At 40.3% G+C, this 19222-nt stretch overlaps 1 protein-coding gene across 2 annotated transcripts in view; it reads left to right on the top strand.

Annotated features, from left to right (window-relative positions):
* Positions 1 to 19222, top strand: part of LOC117995659 (uncharacterized) — a 102887-nt gene that overhangs the window by 20128 nt on the left and 63537 nt on the right. For both annotated transcript variants that reach the window (XM_069508902.1, XM_069508903.1), the window contains exons 3-4: positions 13390 to 13565; positions 18365 to 18428. In XM_069508902.1, coding sequence (XP_069365003.1) covers positions 13390 to 13565; positions 18365 to 18428 — 240 coding nt within the window. The remainder of the gene's footprint in view (positions 1 to 13389; positions 13566 to 18364; positions 18429 to 19222) is intronic.

The raw sequence follows: 19222 nt of genomic DNA, 5'->3' as shown, positions 1-19222 counted from the left end.
AATGTATTTGGTATTTTCAAAGTTTACCACGTTTCTTGCAAATTGGAACCATAAGCCGTAAAAATATTATATTACTATGTCCATACTCCATACTAATATTATAAATACGTGTATTAGTAAGTGTGACTATCTGTCTGTCTGCTAGCTTTTCACGGCCGAACAGCTTAACCAATAGCTTAATTTTGATGAAATTTGGTACACATGTAGCTTATATCCCGGAAAAGGGTATAGGCTATTTTTATCCCGGAAAATCAAATAATTCCCACGGGATTTAAAAAAAACCTAAATCCACGCAAACGAAGTCGCGGGCATCATCTAGTATTTTTTATTAGCTTTCAATGATCAGGCCGCGAGATCGATCGAAATGCGCGGGCGTCATTTGGCCAATTCTGTAATCACATATTATATAGGTAATGTTATGAACGAGTAACCATCGTAACGTAGCCAAGACATTAATAAAGCGGTCTTTAGATAACAGTTTACGTTGAGTTATCTTGTTTCACCTGTAGGTATTATAATGACCTATCTATATCATTGTTTTGTAGTATCGTAATTGTGGTTTTTCTTGCAAAAAGTTCTTAGTGTTACTCCAGAGTTAGAAAGTTGACGGTATTTGACCGCCCTGCCTCGGAGAGCACGTAAAGCTTCGGTCCTGCGCCTTTTTAGGGTTCCGTAGTAAACAAGGAACCCTTATAGTTTCGCCATGTCCGTCCGTCTGTCCGTCCGTCCGTCCTCGGTTAATCTCAGAGACTATTAGTGCTAGAAATCTGTAATTTGGCATGTAGTCTTATATAATAAGCTAGTTTTTTAATAAGCTTGCGTTTAATAAAACTTGTAAAATCAATATCTCTATTAAAACTTTGTCTATAAATACGAATATATTATATCATTTTTTATAGATTGCTTGACTTATTCAAAATAAAACTTTTTAATCGTTTTCGCATGAAGTTCAATCATTACATTACTAAGTTTACTAGTTTGTGCTTTTTATTTATTCTAGAAAATAAGTAGGTAAATCAAATAAAATTCACGAAGCTTTTGCAAGGTTATATCATCTATTCCTCACGCCTCACTGAGAGGTTTCGGTTGAATTTCTCATCGCTAGTCGATTTAGTAAACAACCTAGAGTACGCGATGAGTCGAGATGTCAATCGGGGAGGCAACACCCCGCACACCTGCACAGTCCCCGCGCTAACCTGGTGCGGGCGAGCGCGGGTGACGTGCGTGTGTGCTGGGCGTCCCCCCGCCTCATACTCCGATTGCCATCTCGACCTGTCGCGTACCTAGGTACTCTAAATCTAAGTATTGACAGTGATCTAGATGGAACAATATATCGATAGCTTTAATATAGATGGATTTTCTAGTTAAGGGGGCTCAGGACGGTGCTTTCTTCATGCAAACCTAGGAGGGTAATTACTACATTATTTGATACTGTACGCTCAAAACTAAATATTATATCGATTAATCTCGTCATTATCTAGGTTTATTGATATATGAAACATTGAAAAAATATTGGTTTTTAAGTTACGAGCCTCAAAAGATACCTATTACTAACACTAAATTTATGACAACTTTGGGCGTAAATAAATAAGATTAGGGGTATGAAAATTCTAAACAAATTTAACATTAGACATAGTTTATTCATTCATTAGTTGAAATAACTATAGTTTGAAAAAATAAACTCAGTATTTTTTTCTCAAAAATACTTTTCCTGAACCCTTGATTTCGGTGAAAATCATCGTGCCTCTCACCTTTCTCATACAATGTCGAGTGAAAAGCAAACAGGTTTGGTCGAGCGTACTGCGTCACCTTAAGTGCTAAAATTGAGACAGTAATTCAAATATTTACCCTATTTTTTAAAAAGAATTTACTTATTTTAAAATAGGTTAGATAATGGTGTACCCATATTAGTTGAGGTAGTCTTAGGTGCATAATTATATTAATAATGCTCTAGAATATTGCAACGAATAAAAATACAGGGTACCTAAAAACAAAGGGCTCTGCCCATGGCCACTTCAGCTTCGCTATCTGTGCGTTATGTCGGTTAATCTGGTTCTCCTACGAATCTCCTCATTTCTGATTGAATCACGCAGGGAAACTCCATGCAAAGCTCACTTGATCCACCGCTGTGTGGACCTTTCTTATGAGGCCGAACCATACTTAGAACTTTTAGAGCTGTAAGGCTACGTCCTAATTTCAAATCTCTAAGTCCATCGGTTGTGATAGCCTAGTGGTTAGGATCGGAGGTCGGGGGTTCGATCCTGGGCACGCACCTCTAACTTTTCGGAGTTGCGTTTTAAGTACCTAATTAAATATCATTTGCTTTAACGGTGAAGGAAAACATTTTGCGGAAACCTGCATGCCTGAGAGTTCTCCATAATGTTCTCAAAGGCATGTGAAGTCTACCAATCCGCACATGGCCAGCGTGGTAGACTATGGCCAAATCCGTCTCACTCTGAGACGAGACCCGTGCTCTGTAGTGAGCTGGCGATGGGTTGATCATGATGATGATGATGAAGTCCGTCGGTTAAGGCTGTGTTGTTACTTGTTAGTCAGTCACAGTAGGTACTGTTTTAGAATGTGTGAAAGTTTATAATGTATCTATTAACGCGACGACTACCGGTGCGATCTGAAAACGCCAAAGAACAAGAGTAAGTCATCTCTAGATTTGAACTGATCTTACTAACGCGTGGACAATAAAATCACAGAGCCAGCGAGACATCCGCTTGTTATATCTATTATGACGTAGTAACTAGTCAACTGCCATTTGTGCCACAAAATAGAGATGTAAAGGTGCTCTTACACGGGCATTGGAAATTACTCAATTCCAAACAGACACGACGGACAGACAGATCAACTCAATGGCATAGTGTGCTTGCGGCCTATATGGCAGTCTGCGGCGAGACGCAGACTGCCATATACGCATTACGTCGCGTCGTCGTATCGCGTCGCGTCGCGTCGTATTCGTCGCTCACGCAGAACACCGCGTTACTATATGTTCCTCATTGCGCTATAAGGAGCAACATTGTTGTTTACAGGTAGGTATTCCAGTAAACTGCTTCATGTGGTCGTGATTTTATGATTGACTGAATTGCCTAGAATAGGGTCTTGGACTGTAGTAATAAAATGATGTGATTTTTTGTGTAGTGGTAGTTTATGGGGCTAGAATTCATTATCAAAGAGAATTATTTCAAAAAAATCATGTGCTTACAGCGCGACGTTAATAAATAATTATGTTAAAAATAAATATTACTTATGATTTTTTTAATTATTCTCTTCAAAAATGAATTCTAGCCCCATAAACTACCACTATTAAAAATCACATCATTTTATTACTACAATCTAAGACCCTATTCTAGGCAATTATGGGTAATTTTTTAAGCAATTAAAGTGATTTGCTTATGCGGCCGCGTAGTCGCGGCGTCGCGTCGCGTCGTTTGTTCGACTCTACGTGACGGGGCTCTTAATCGCACGTTTCTATATTTCCTGTTTTCATTACGTATAACTCTTCTTACATTTGTCGCACGATGATTAGGATTCGTGTGTCACTCGCTTAATGCTCTATAGAGATTTGTCAACACTCAATGTACTGTAAACAGTCGCTTTAAGTGATTACAAAGATACGAGATTTATGATCGTTATGCATCGATGTATATGAGCTGTTAAATATAGAATCCTTATTTAAGGTCTCTAATAGTAAAGTCGTTAATGTTAAATAGGAAACTGCAAGTCCCTATTTTCGGATAACTGTATGTGAGCGGGATTCGATATTGGTGCGGGCCATTTGATCATTCATAAAGATTTTAAATAAAAAAATGCTGGTGATGGTCGTTAAGTACTATGGCATATCGCAAAATAATACCTACGTTGAATTGAAATATGCTTTATTGTACACCATAAAAAGAAAGACAAAAGTAAAACATTACACAACAAAAATATTAGTGCATTTTGGCGGTCATATCGCTTTGAAGCGATCTCTATGTTTTTCTCTAACAATAAGCTTAATTTGTTACAATCCGCCGAAACAGACAAATCTAGTGGTACAATTTGCAGTAAGTACGCGTCCATCCGACTTCCCGGAAGGCAAATTAAGTCTATTGCTCGTTTTAAATATGTATGTCTACTATTATTGAAGTGAAAACTTCTTTAGACGCATAGAGCGAATTCGGGAAGCGTATAAACTTCAAAGTCGCGTGACATCATGCTAGTTTTATTAGCTTTTAAAATTTGTTCTTCAATGCAACCTAATAAAGTTCAATTTTTAATGGAAGTGTCAAGTGTGCTTTCGGTAGTCGGAGTGCCTCCTAAGGCGTCGTCCTAATATACAACGCGATTGCGCGATCATCGCGCGAGTAAGCGATGCGACCATCGCGTGCTTGCGTCAAAATGAGAATACGCTATCATCGCTACAGGTCCTATTTTTTTAACATTTTAAGTTTTCATTTCTGTCGGCAGGTCTCCATTGACTGTTAATTTTTACGTTTCTAAAGGCCGAAACAAACTGTCAGACGTATTCCAAAGCCGCAACTGAGAGCCGCGACAAATAAGTATGCACATTCGTTTGGGACGCGGATTGCACTATCGGACGTCCGAACGCTCAAGAAAGATTCGGTTTTAAAATTATATGGGTGGTCGTACTATTTGGGTATACTAATTTAAATAGGTAAACTTAATCGCCACTGATAGTTTTACATTTACGTTTACGTTTTTAGGGCTCCGCACCTCAAAAGCTTTAAACGCATCAATTGACTAATGCTAATGCTTGAGTTAGTCTTTGACCCAAACTTTCCAGCTCTAGGCTATCGTTATATCACAAGAAGTAACGTAGCAAGATTCAGCTGCATGAGATGCATTGAAGAAATGCAGATCATATCGTGACCTCGACTCACTTCACTGTTTTGCAGCTGTTGCACAACTTTGTGCACAATTCTGTGTACATTTTACTATCCAGATTATTCCATATAGGACTGATCAAAAATTGACAGCCGTGTCTGACAATTTTTAGTGATCAGTCCCGACTTCGGTAGGGTGGAATTTCAGGATTGTAAATATTTTTTGCCTATACACGGCATCGTCATGGTAGTTCAATCGACACCACGCAATCAACTACATATACTGATTGCAGACATACTTGATAATATGGGTGATTGCACAAGCACTTCAAAGATATAATCCTATCCTACTAATATTATAAAAGCGATGGTTTGTACGTTTGTTAATCTATATACGTATATAGAAGGATAAACTTAATGACGGATATATAAACGTATAGGCGGATAGCCCAAACCCCGGCTGGGTCTGGAAACCTGAGAGTTTGTATTTAGAATCTCTATAAAGTAGACTTTTTCTAAGAAATAGTTTTAATTAGTTTCTTGTTAGTAATTCCGAACAGAATATGAAGAATCGAAGAAAAAAGCTAATTATTACTATTATCTGATGCCGTTCTATTTCTAAAAATCTGTTAACAGCAAAAGTAGGTTTCTGAGTTATCCCAAAGAAAACGTGGAAAATTTCAAGTAGTAATTCACTGTTAGATTTCATTTATTTTTAACTGTTTATCTTAATTCATAATTTTTAATCTCAGTTACTACCATTTTTGTTTTTTTTACTACTGTTTTTCTTTTAATTAATCACATTCTCTTTTCATTACGGGAACGAAGGCGCAGATTTTTATTATTTCATGATGTATAATTGCGGCTTTGTCTTCTGATTACCTACCTAATTTTTGAAGTTCCTTCGCTGTGCTTTTATTTTTAACTAGCTGATGCCCGCGACTTCGTCCGTGTGGAATTAGGTTTTTTAAAATCCCGTGAGAACTCTTTTATTTTCCGGGATAAAAAGTAGCATATGTCCTTCCCCGGGATGCAAGCTATCGCTGTACCAAATTTCGTCAAAATCGGTGAACGGATCGGCCGTGAACGGCTATAGCAGACAGACAGACAGACACAGACACACTTTCGCATTTATAATATTAGTATGGATGACATTTGTCAACATTAACAGAAAACATGTACATTGTACGTATGTGCACTCACGAGCAACTTTTGTCTCTGCAACGGTTTCGTATCCTATATCGAGCCTGGCTTTACATGATCTGTCAACATTAATAGAAAACATGCGGCTAAGCATGCACATTGTACGCGTGTGAACACACGAGCAACTTTTGTCTCTGCAATAGAATAGAATAAAATATATATTTATTCAAGTAAACTTTTACAAGTGCTTTTGAATCGTCAAATAATTGAATGCCGTACCTACCGTTGCTTGGTATGAATCCCCGAAATGTATGTACCCGCATAACTTCCGAAAGACTGCACCAAATAGGTTTATTGTTTATGATTGTCAGGACAAAATTTGTATAATTTTTTTGGAAAATCTACGGAAAAAAGTTTCCGCGAGGCGCGGATGAAGTCGCGGGCAACAGCTAGTATAATATGTAATGTGAATTAAATGTAGTTGCGCTAGGAGTTTGCGTTTACAGCGTTTCAGATATATTGTAACGATACTGAAATAAATACCAAACTTACTTACTACGTAACTTAAATGTTCAAGTGTTATTTATTGATTGGAGTCAACCACAGTTACAGTGGCTTCCACAGTAACATATTTATGTGCCATTGCGGCGACAAAAGTTGCACGTGTGTTGACAAGAATTGGCATCAGTTTGACGTAGGCACATTTGCAATAACGCGGATATGCCTGTTACATTTGATAACATGCAGACCGTCATTATTGAGCGACGGGTACCATTAGAGATGAATGGACGCCGGTTTGGCTAGAACAATAACCGAATGTCTTGTTTGAGTGAGTGAGCTACTCTCTACCTACTTGAAACAGTGCGCAATAATCACGGTCATCACGATTACTACTGAGCACGGGTCTCCTCGGATAATGAGAACGGTTTAGGTCATAGTTCACCACGCTGGCCAAGTAGGTACGGATTGGCAGACTTCACACACCTTTGAAAACATTATGAGAACTCTCGGTCATGCAGGTTTCCCCACGATTTTTTTCTTCACCGTTTTAAAGCCGAAATGTCATTCTAAAGGCCGATGTACATTACTTTCGGCCGCGTACTGTAGTTCGTACCACTGATATGTAGGTATAGTCTATGCCAGGTTGAGATGACAATCGGGGTATGAGGCCAGGGGACGCCCCGCACACCCGCACGTCACCCGCGCTCGCCTGCACCGGGTTAGCGCGGGTGCTGTGTGTGTGTGTGTGTGTGTTTACGTATGCACGCGTACTTTATAACTGCATCTTGGTTTTGGAATTCCGTAAGGGCATATATTTATCGCGTAAAATTTAACTCCTCACTCTCTCACTCGTCATTTTAACTTTGTGTTAAATTTCATGTCAAAAAGACGATTTTTGTCTTCATTTAAGCAGGTATATTACAGTACCTATGTACCATCGTATAAGATTGTGTACTTTTTTAATTTACATGGCGGCCATTTTGAAATTTTTATTATTTGCTGTTATAGCGTCATAGAAAAACACACTGAATATTTCAATTCGCTACCTATTACGATTCACGAGTTACAACCCCCTGACGGATAGACAGACAGACATAGTCATTTTGTTTAGAGATTGTGCACAACAGAATTAGGCGCATTATTAATATCCTGCCTCATTTACGGAGACGCGGGGCGTTGCGCGTCGCGTGTGGTGTGGCGTCTCGCGGCGCGTCGTACGTTTTTTTTTTGTTTACGGGTGAGGTGGCGCGTGAAGTGGCACTTAGCATCGCATGCGTAATCACAAACATATGGCAACATACGATGTTGTTCATGGAGATGCGAGGCGGGAAGAGTGGCGGTGCCCGCCGCTGTGCCCGCGGCGTTGCACGCGGCATTCGCCTCTGCGTTGTGCGATTTCCAAATAAAGACTGGCAGAAGGTTCCGCTGCGGGCATCGCTTCATCGAGAATTGCCGCCGCGTGCGCCGCAACGATGAACGCCGCGCGGGACGCGTCGATATAATCCGCGGGCTCGGCCGCAAAAAACGCTCCATCTCAAACAAACGCGTATAAAATTGCCTCTCCGTAAATGCACTCATTCAACGCCATATGTTTAAATTCAGTGCGGGCCGCGCCGCCCATCGCAACGCGCGACGCCCCGCGTCTCTGTAAACGAGGCCTAAGATCCATCGAGAAAGTCGAATTGGCAATCGGGGAGGGAACGTCCCGCACACCCGCACAGCCCTCGCGCTAACCCCGTGCGGATGAGCGCGGGTGACGTGTGGGTGTGTGGGGCATGCCCCCGCCTCATACCCCGATTGCCATCTCGACCTGTCGAGGTAGTCGAGATCGAGATGCGACCTATAGAAGTACAGAACCTACATAAGTTATTAATGGTACCGACATATGCACTGTGCATTGGTGATTCTCCGCCTTCGATATCGATAACTCTCCGCAAATGAAAACAAACTGCTTGGACGAGCGACGCTTTACTGCGGGGTCAGCGGATTTGCCCTTTGACTATAAAGCGATTCGTTTAATTTAACTTTGTTTTACAGAAAAAAAGAGGGGTTTGGGGGGCAACTTGACCAACAAAAATTTGCCCTTTAAGGTGATTTGATAGACCCAGCCGCGAAAACTCAAATTTTAGCGGGTATCCAACGACACTGTGACCATAACAAACGATTTTTTTTTGTGGTTTTCTTTCACGGTTTATTGCAATGTGCATAAACCATATTTTGGGTTTATGCACATTGCAATAAACCGTGAAAGAAAAAGCACAACTTTACGATTAAAGATGTTCATAGCTATTTACGGAACCCTGAAAAAGCGAGACCAGACTCACACTTGACCGGTTTTTTATTAATTTAATAAAAATACAGCAACATAAATAGGTATTTCCGACATTGAGTCTAGTGGTTTTTTTCAAGACTTATTCTATCACGCTGCTGATTCTATTTTTTCTGCCGTCCTCCATTTATCTATTTCAAATGATAACGGGCAGCGCTATAATTGGTATCAATATTAAAAGAGTCAGTCAGAAAAGCAGGCAAATCATTGGGTATTTTTAGATGAGTTTAGTTAAAATGTCCTCTCATATTAAACTTGCGCGTGGATATGGATCACAACGCGTATAGGCTCATCGAGAGTTTTAGTCTTTAAACCAACGTTAACTGAAATATTGACTTGATCGGGGAACAAATGCCATTTCAACCACTTGATTGAAATAACGACCTAAACACAAAAAGCATTTAATAGTCGTCGAGTCTCGAGTCAGAGCGAGACTGCCTTCAAAACGGTCAAACACCCGCATTTATACAAATTGATTCAAAATGGCTGCCCAGCCACAAATCGCGTGACATCGGATGAGTCAAATAATGTCCAATACATTAAACTAACTTCAATAAATAAATTAATAATCTTGATCATTACTTTGAATTCAAACCAATTCTTTAAAATAAGCTATAAACAACTAGTAATTTAGTCAGTGTCGCTGACAATATTTATTCAATTATCACAGCAGGGTTCAAGAGACGGCCAATAACTCTATGCGGCCAATCGAACTGACCTAGCCTTCAGTGTACTTTGTTGTGTTTAAACGCGAATGGCCTCTGAATCATATTATTTTTTGCAGTATTTACTTGCAGTACAGTCAGTGTAATACAGTGACATAGACTACTTTTTAACCCGGAAAATTAAAGAGTTCCCACGGGATTTTCAAAAGCCTAAATCCCCGCGGACGAAGTTGCAGGCATCAGCTAGTATATGTATAAAAGGAAAAGCTGACTGACTGACTGACTGATCTATTAACGAACAGCTCTAACTTCTGGACGGATCGAGCTGAAATTTAGCATGCAGATAGCTATTATGACATCTACCTACTAAGAAAGGTTTTTGAAAATTCTACACCTAAGGGGGTAAAATAGTGGTTTGAAATTTGTGAAGTCCACACGGACGAAGTCGCTCGTATAAGCTAGTTACACGTGTGATAGCCTAGTGGTTAGGACGTCCGCCTTCTAATCGGAGGTCGGGGGTGCGTTAAGTAATTAAATATCACTTGCAGGAAAACATCGTGAGGAAACCTGCATGCCTGAGAGTTCTCCATTATGTTATCAAAAGTGTGTGAAGTCTACCAATCCGCACATGGCCAGCGTGGTAGACTATGGCCATAACCCTTCTCACTCTGAGAGGAGACCCGTGCTCTGTAGTGAACCGGCGATGGGTTGATCATGATGATAATTATACGTAATAACTATAACTAGTTACACACGATCAGATAACTATTGTACAGATAGATATAGGTGACATTAATACGTAGCAGGGATGTTACTGAAGTGGTTATATCGGAATCGAATTCGGAACCGTAGTTTTCTATTTGGTTTATCGTTACCGGAACCGGAATCGGAGGCGGAGGCAGGAGAGAGATTTTTTTAGGTTTAACTATGTAGTTTGATTTTAATTTAGTTTTTGACGATGGGGATGGCATATATATCATATGTAAAAGCCCCTTATACAAAATTTCAGATAAAAAAAACGCAGGTCTAAGAAAGTCAAATTACGTACATTATTACGGCCGGTTCACACATGTCTCCGTTTTACTGTTCCGTTTTATCGTGTACGTTTTTTTTTCGTCGATGGCGTATGTAGTTGTATGAGCGACTTCACACATGGCACAGTATTCTGTATACAGTAAAAAATATCGTTCCGTAAAGAAATGACATTCCGTTTTGTCATCGAATATTGGACGGAAGGAACGGAAATACGTAGAATGTTAACGGATAGATACTGTGTGCGTGGCGGGCGGTGTGTGCGGGGTGTAGGAGGGGGAGTGAAAAAATTCGACTCATCACCTCGTAACTGACTCATAAGTAAACTGTAAGCACCCTCTCTAGATCTTTGGGCCATAAGTGGATGCTGCCAATAACGTCGAATCTTCCTTCTCCGACGATAGTACCAATACAACACGACAGCGTCCATCCTTGTAGAATAGTGGCGGTTTACTGCGAGTTTTCTGTTCACACATCGCATCCAGTAATGACGGATCCGTTGAACGTTATACGGTGACTATGTGTGAACAGAGCATAAATTTATGACGTATCCGTTAAAAACGTACCAGTAAAACGGACTCCCATGTGTGAACGGGCCCTTATTCATCACTTATATTCTTACTAGCTTATGCCCGCGATTCTAAGGCCCGCGATTTATTTATTTTCGTTTTTTGGAATTTGGAAAGGCCTATGTCGAGCAGTGGACGCAAACAGGCTGATGGATTAGATTGGATTATAATGTTATTTTAGGTTTTTAAAAATCCCGTGGGAACTCTTTGATTTCCCGGGATAAAAAGTAGCCTATGTCAGTCTGAAGGTCTTTAACTATACCCATGCAAGAAATCACGTCGATCCGTTGCTCCGTCGCGATGTGATTGAAGGACAAACTAATAAACCAACAAACAAACACATTTTAGCATTTATCGAATCGAAAATCTTAAAAATCTTAATCAGTAAGTACTAGTATTGAAGTTAGGCAGCAGCAGCATATTCCACCTCCGATATAACTTCCGAATAAAATATGTATATATCGGAACTGAAATCGGAATCGAAAGTGCAAAATCAATCGGAAGTTCCGAACTTTCGGAATCGGAATCGAACCTCCGTAACATCTCTAGTAGGTAGGTATGTACAATTTTTACAAGCTTTTACTGGCCTTTTATCAACGATCAGTAAACAGTGTGTGATAAACAGCTATGCCAGATAGGACTGTATTACTGGTCATCAGGAAAAGTTAAGACCTTGGAACTGCTTGTGAAAATTTTGTGAATAAATGTCTCAGTGGCCTCGGGACCTAAAGGGGAGTAGAGTAGGTATAGGAAATTTCTGGCGTGCGGACATTAAAGAGCCAACTACCTTATAGTATCTGGCAATCAGGGTATGAGGCGACACCCGCACAGTCCCCGCACTACCCCGGTGCGGGGCGCCTTCGCCCGAACCCTTTTGCCATTTCAACCTGTTGCGTATTATATTGTCTTGTTTTTTAGGGTTCCGTACTCGAAAAGTACCAACGGGAGCCTATTACTAAGGCTCCGCTGTCTGTCTTAAAACAACAATTATACCAAACATTTCAAAATGGCACCATGAAAATTAAAAAAAAAAATGTTAGTATTGGATAGATATACGATGGTATGGAAACCTTCGTGGAGTCCGACCCGCACTTGCCCGGTTTTTTTAGTAGTGAAGCGATTTTCGAGAAACTGGAAGGGTAATCTTATACCTACTAAAGCATTACTAAAGCTAGTCAACTAACTCCTTTCTCCGAAGTTTATCTGTAGAGATAGCTCTTAGTAATAAGATCGCACTTTGCGCCCTTCCGTACTTTGTTTGCTTTCTTTCTTGAGAATATTATTTTCTTGTAACGATGAGTGCAGTGATAGCCTAGTGGTTAAGAGGTCCGCCTCCTATTCGAGTGATCAGAGGTTCGATCTAGCTTTTCGAAGTTATGTGGATTTTAAGAAATTAAAATATATGCTTCACCGGTGAAGGAAAACATCGTGAGGAAACGTGCACAGTGCATAACTGAGAGTTCTCCATAATGTTCTCATAGATGTGTGAAGTCCACCAATCCGCACATGGCTAGCGTAGTGGATTATGACTAAACCCTTTTCATTCTGAGCTATATGAGATAGCAGTCAAGGGCTAACTTAAAAAATAACTGGGTCTAGGAATTAGCGATTTTACTTGTAGGTTTTATTCATAAGGTCCACCCGGCAAAGCGTAGTTTAGCTAGTCCTATAAATCTATAAAACACATAAATATTTCTACCTGTGTCCGTTATAGACTTTGAAACCATCCAACCGATGTGCCCCAAACCGATTTAATTAGAGAGGTAATAATGCGAAGATGGTTTTAGAGTTGGTTTTTAGGGTTCCGTACCTCAAAAGGAAAAATGGAACCCTTATAGGATCACTTTGTTGTCTGTCTGTCGGTCTGTCAAGAAACCTACAGGGTACTTCCCGTTGACCTAGAATCATGAAATTTGGCAGGTAGGTAAGTCTCATAGCTGACATTCGGGGAAAAATTTGAAAACCGTGAATTTGTGGTTACATCACACAAAAAAATTAAATTGTGGTCATAAACTAATAATTAGTATTTACAATTTTTGAAGTAAGGTAACATATCAAGTGGGGTATCATATGAAAGGTCTTCACCTGTACATTCTAAAACAGATTTTTATTTATTTTTATGCATCATAGTTTTTGAATTATCGTGCAAAATGTCGAAAAAATACGACTGTAGTACGGAACACTCGTTGCGCGAGCCTGATTCGCACTTGGCCAGTTTTTAACTATGCCTTTGACAGAGTGGTTTTTTGAGTTTTTTTAGCGTAGTAGCACATGCCGGGTATCCGCTAGTTTATTTATAATGTCTTTCTTCTTTGCAGTACAAGATGTACAAGTGCTGGTGACGGAAGCAGTGGTCACCGAATTTGAAATGACCAGGCGGGTGTGCACGGGCCGATTCCTGACGATGCACAAGCGGCGAAAAAAGCGCCTGCTCACCAGGTCCCTCTGCCATGAGGCGGCCCTGCTCGATGACCTGCATCTTGGACAAGTGCAGGCAAGTGGCGATCTGAGTGACACGTAACCCAGCTTTGTTTTTGTTAACGTAAGTCGTTAAGCCTCATATAACGTTGCGATTGTTTTTTTTTTGTAGCGTGGGGAAGAGCTTACTGCGAAAATCTCCATCAAATCTCTCTCTCTTTTTTTTGTAAAATGGATTGGATTAAATAATCGATAGCCTATGTTTTACACAGGTTTTACTCGTACGATTTTAGTTTTTACTAGAAATAGTACGTGACAGGTCGAGATAGGTCGACAGGTGACAGTGTTGAAAAGGCAAATCATATCAGTAATCATCAGTACCATCACCTGTCTTCGTTTTTGCCAGCGTTCTGGTTACATCCTGTATAATTTATATTCCGTAGTTTGAAATAAGTTTGAAGGACCGCTTTACCTTACACGCATATTGACCTTTGATGTATCTATCCATCTTTGTGTTGTGTACAACATACAATGAGAGAACAATGCCACAAAAAAGGAAAACGTAAGTAAGTTTTGTGTCGCCAGCGATGGTCATTACATCGTCCTTCGCGACTCTGTGTCGCTTTGGCACTCACCACAAATTTAAATGGCATTTGTTTGTATGCATGAAGCCGCGCCCGTATCTTGAGTATTGGACTAAGAGCCAGCGCGTGTCAGACCTTCGTTATTTTATAAAATCTGAAAGTTTATCTGCGTATTGTCCCCAACACTGGGAAGAACGTTTGTTTGGATCATGGTGGCTTTGGTAGATAACAGGTAGGTAATAAAGGTCTAAAAAATCTAACGTCAAAGTATAAAGTCATTATTTTTATTTTCTTTGGAATATTGGAAATCGCGTCATTCATTGCCAGACACTTAGTATCGTGGCAACTCCTTGCCAGACACCCTTAAGCTTACTTTAAGGGTGTCTGGTTGCCATCATATTCTCAAGAAAATATAAAAAATAGACGTTATACTTTGACGTAAGATTTTTTACATCTTTGTTATCTTCCAAAGCCACCATGGTCCAAACTTTATAGTCTCTGATCATTCCTCCCTGTGTTGGGGACAATACGCAGAGAAACTTTCAGCTTTTATAAAATAACGAAGGTCTGGCAGGCGTTGGCTCGTACCTCAAAAGGTTCATCAGCAACGTAATCACATGGCCACGAGCTTGTCATATTATTTTTTTTTACCCGAGTATTATTATGCTTGGGTTGCTGTATACAATACTATGAAAGCCAAAACTATATTTTTTTTAAATTTATTTATTCATAATAATTTTACAAAGTTTCCTACATATCTATCTCGCCAAACTGGTGGGCCAGTTTGTTGGCGAGGTGGCGCTCTTAATACTAAGTACATAACTTACTACTATATTTCCTTAACGCTATTCATACACCTATATCTATTCTTATAATAAAATAAATATACTACATACTAATTTAAACCTACCTACTTCACTAAAAGACAAACTAACACAATTGAGTATAATAACAACTTACTAATAAATAACCAAAGAAAACACAAAAACACAAATAAATAATTAAGAAGGATGATAGTCAGTTAGAGAGTCCCTAAGTAAGTGTTTCTTTAACCTCTTCTTAAGGACTCCCTCACTGAGCCTATCGATATCCTCCCCAGCCCAACCGATTGCATTAAATATTTTAGGAACTAAATATGCGCTTATTCTTCTACCGTAGTAGTTATACATTTTAATATACTATTGAAAGCCAAAACTAATATATTATTACTAGCTTATGCTCGCGACTTCGCCCGCGTGGACTACACAAATTTCAAACCCTATTTCACCCCCTTAGGAGTTGAATGTTCAAAAATCCTTTCTTAGCGGATGCCTACGCCATAATGGCTATCTGCATGCCAACTTTCAGCCCGATCCGTCTATTAGTTTGAGCTGTGCGTTGATAGATCAGTCAGTCAGACAGTCAGTCACCTTTTCCTTTTATATATATTTAGACTAGCTTATTCCCGCGGCTTCGTCCGCGTCGACTACACAAATTTCAACCCCCTATTTCACCCTCTTAGGGATTGAAGTTTCAAAAATCCTTTCTTAGCGGATGCCTACGTCATAATAGCTATCTGCTTGCCAAATTTCAGTCCGATCCGTTTATTAGTTTGAGCTGTGCGTTGATAGATCAGTCAGTCACTTTTCCTTTTATATATTTAGATAATAATATGGTTTAAAAAAAACATGCTGGACCTGTCGACTTTGTACTGCGTTAGTTGCGTCTGATGGTTTTGAACAGCACGTGAAAATGTCGTGTTCAAAGACACTACACATATTAAATTAATACGACGGCAGTCGGCGTCGAACTATAATAACCGTTAACAAATCACAATTATATATTGAAAATGTTACAATAAAATTCATTTTGCAACGAGCTTTGCCAACTTCTGACTGTATCATGAGTCACACTTACGTGCTTACACTGTCTCCATAATAATATCAACATTCCTCCCTGAACACATCGTAATATTATAATATTATACCTACGCACACAAACGATGACTATTTACTACACACACAAGTGCATGCAAGTGTAAAAATAAAAGGTCCCAAAGTATGTTATCTTGTACGCGACAGGTCGAGATGGCACTAGGGGAAGGGACGCCCCGCACACTCGCACAGCCCCCGCGCTTAACCGGTGCGGGATAGCGCGGGTGACGTGCGGGTGTGCCGGGCGTCCCCCCGCTTCATACCCCGATTGCCATCTCGACCTGTCGCGTACTATATTTGTATGTTCTGTGCGAATTGTATTCCGGCACCGCGAATATTTTATATGTAATTTAATGACTCTTAGTACCTCTCTATATTATATGCGGAGCCCCTAGTGTAATTTTTCAAGCTAACGTGAGTTTAGATAAACTCTGAAATGGTTTTTCAAAGTTCCAGCGTATGCGTATACACGTACGCTGGAAGACGTGTTCCATGCAAATGACAGTTATTTTTGTAACGATTCGAAGCGCCTCACCGAGCGTACCGGGAATTGAAATTGACATTTCGTGTCAAAATTAGTCTTAATGTTGACAGATATCTTATCACCAATATTTAGTTCCGAGTACGCTCACATGACTCACTGCTGCTATTAGTGCCAATATGCCGAAAATCAAGTTGCTTCAAAAACAGTTTGACAATAGCAAGTCCGGTCAATGAGCTAAATTACAGATTTAACATTTTGGTATAAGTCCCGCAAATTTCTATTGCGCTGGAACTATGTCTCATTTACATCGAAATGACGTCATTTTGACGTAATTTGACTTATATTTTAAGTAAAAATATACCCTTAGCTCGAAACTCCAGTCTAGTGCTGATGTCATTAAAATGGCGGCCACGCGCATTAGCGATTAGCGGGACTTATAAATCTGTCATTCAGCATGGACAAATATCGTGATTTGATAGCTCAATATAAAAGTTTAACGTAACACTGTTACGTACTCTGAAAATTTACACTCAGGGTAAAGTAAGAGTGAAGGCACACGATGCGTTGCGTTGGCGGTGCGGCGGTGGTGTGTCGCTGCGTCATCCTACATAGAAATCGTTGTACCATGCCACACGATGCGTTACGACGTCGTGCGGCGCCGCACCGCATGCGCAACGGACTTGGGATCAGAGAAACGAGGCGGGGAGGGGTGGTGCGTTGCAACGCCATACTCTCTGCCAGAGCGGCAACCCAGTACCCGTGTGGCACCCAATACTCAACTCCACAGCAGCGGTGCGGTGCCGCAACGCACCGAAAACGCATCGTGTGGCCTTTAGTCTTAGGGTACCATGCGCTTTGAAAGTTAAATAAAATTAAAGCTGTTACTGCGAGTATTTGCGCTTGTAGCGCTCGAACCTCGGATAACTTAAAATCCTTGCCGGGAATTGCTTTGTCACGCTCACGGTACCTTTTAAAGTTAGTTTTAGCTACGCGACTGTGACACGCGACTCACGACGTCACGCTCGACCAAAATCTATAGCTACAAATGCTCTCCATACATTGCTATACAAAGCTTTAGGCAGGTGTCGCCTCTCAAATGTCGCGCGTCTTGGTCGCGTAACTACCTCAAAGTCTACCTAAAGTCCAAACGCATTTGCGCTGCGCTTGTGTAGTTGCCTGGCGCGTTGCTAAATTGCGCCTTGCTCTATACAAACTCATATAAACTATACTTATTAACGGCGCCGCGTCTCAACGCATCGCGTCGCGCTGCGCAGCGCAAATGCGTCTGGGCCCCTAAGGTAACCACCAGGACTATGCGCTATTACCACACGAGTAGTGCTATTACGTCGCCTTTCATTTTAATTTTCTACTTTTGAAAGGGGATGCACTTTTGTATCGGGGTCTCTCTACATTTATGGATGGTGCCAACCATGACTGATTTGGTCATTTGTACCTATGTGCCACAAACACCCTTTACTAGGATCAAGTTAGGCTGTATTTATGGGATGTTCAAAATGTCCTGTAGTCATGTGAAGATGATAAAGCGAAACACTTTTTAGATTGTCACCGTGGCTCGTATTGATACGATAACAAGAGCCATGTAGATTATTATCATTCACTTTAAGTGGCCAATCGAGTCCGTTCGTTGAATGCCATGCATGCCATTCATAACACCATAGCGTTGAGTTCAGCTGATTTATTCATGATGTTGTCCACGCAGACACATCGGTTTTGGACGTACGGCATGTCGTTTTAAATAGCTGAGATATAGGCCGTCGCGTTAACTTTTAATATAATTATCAGCACGTTGTGGTTGACTCTGGATTTTCGCGATAAATGTTGGGTGACCCTTTTGTAGTAGTGCAAATTAAATAACTATTTTGCTTCTTTACAGTGCATCCTGAAACAGTCGGTCATGTGGAAGTTCAATGCTTTCACATTAGAAAACGTCTCTGGAGGTAACGTTATCTTTTATTTATATCTAATGCGGGATATACAGGGATCGGTTTTTGCTGCACGATCAAGGGATGACCTTGCTAAAAGCGATTTGAGTGGGCTGCAGATGGCTTAATCGGCAAATGCCTAAGCAGACTAACTTAAGCTGTGCGACGTTTGCCGTGCGGCAAAAATCGACCAGTGTATAGCAAGCTTAAGAAGGAAACATACTTTTGAAACGCGATGCGCCCTTTTTGTCCATGTAGAATATTTGCGTCGTCAGAAGTATTTGTAATGTTATTCTAGATAGTTTCTAGATAGAAATATTTTTTATTTGATTTGTCTTCAAATGTATCGAGTTTCAAAAGTATGTTAGGTTATTACTTTGTAATGTTTTGATGTTTAAATGTTATGTTGGCATATGAATATTTTCAAACGGGTTCGATTCCGAGTTTACTCAGTTCAGGGATTTATAATTTCTCCATTGGCTTAGGTCTGGCCTGTTGGAAGGCTACAGCCGTGCCGACTTAGCGCCCTTGCGACGGCACCCTAAAGTTAACCCCCAGATGTCCTCGATAAAGATTAGGAAATAAGTTTTTTTGAGCGCTCGTGAAATAAAAATGTCATTTCCAAAAATAAAATACCTGTATCCTGTGATTTTTAGGGTTCCGTACGTCCGAATGAAAATTGAAAACCTTATAGGATCTGTCTGTCTGCCCGTTCGTCCGTCTGTCCGTCCGTTTTTTTAAATAATGAACCGATTTCCAAGTAAGTGGAAGAAAAATATTTTTACGTAACGCCAGGTGTTAGATCTCTA

Source organism: Maniola hyperantus, chromosome Z, assembly GCF_902806685.2.
Source record: "Maniola hyperantus chromosome Z, iAphHyp1.2, whole genome shotgun sequence".
Taxonomy (NCBI): domain Eukaryota; kingdom Metazoa; phylum Arthropoda; class Insecta; order Lepidoptera; family Nymphalidae; genus Maniola; species Maniola hyperantus.
Note: the sequence above shows the minus strand (reverse complement) of the source record. Positions and strands in the feature narration are given on the sequence as shown.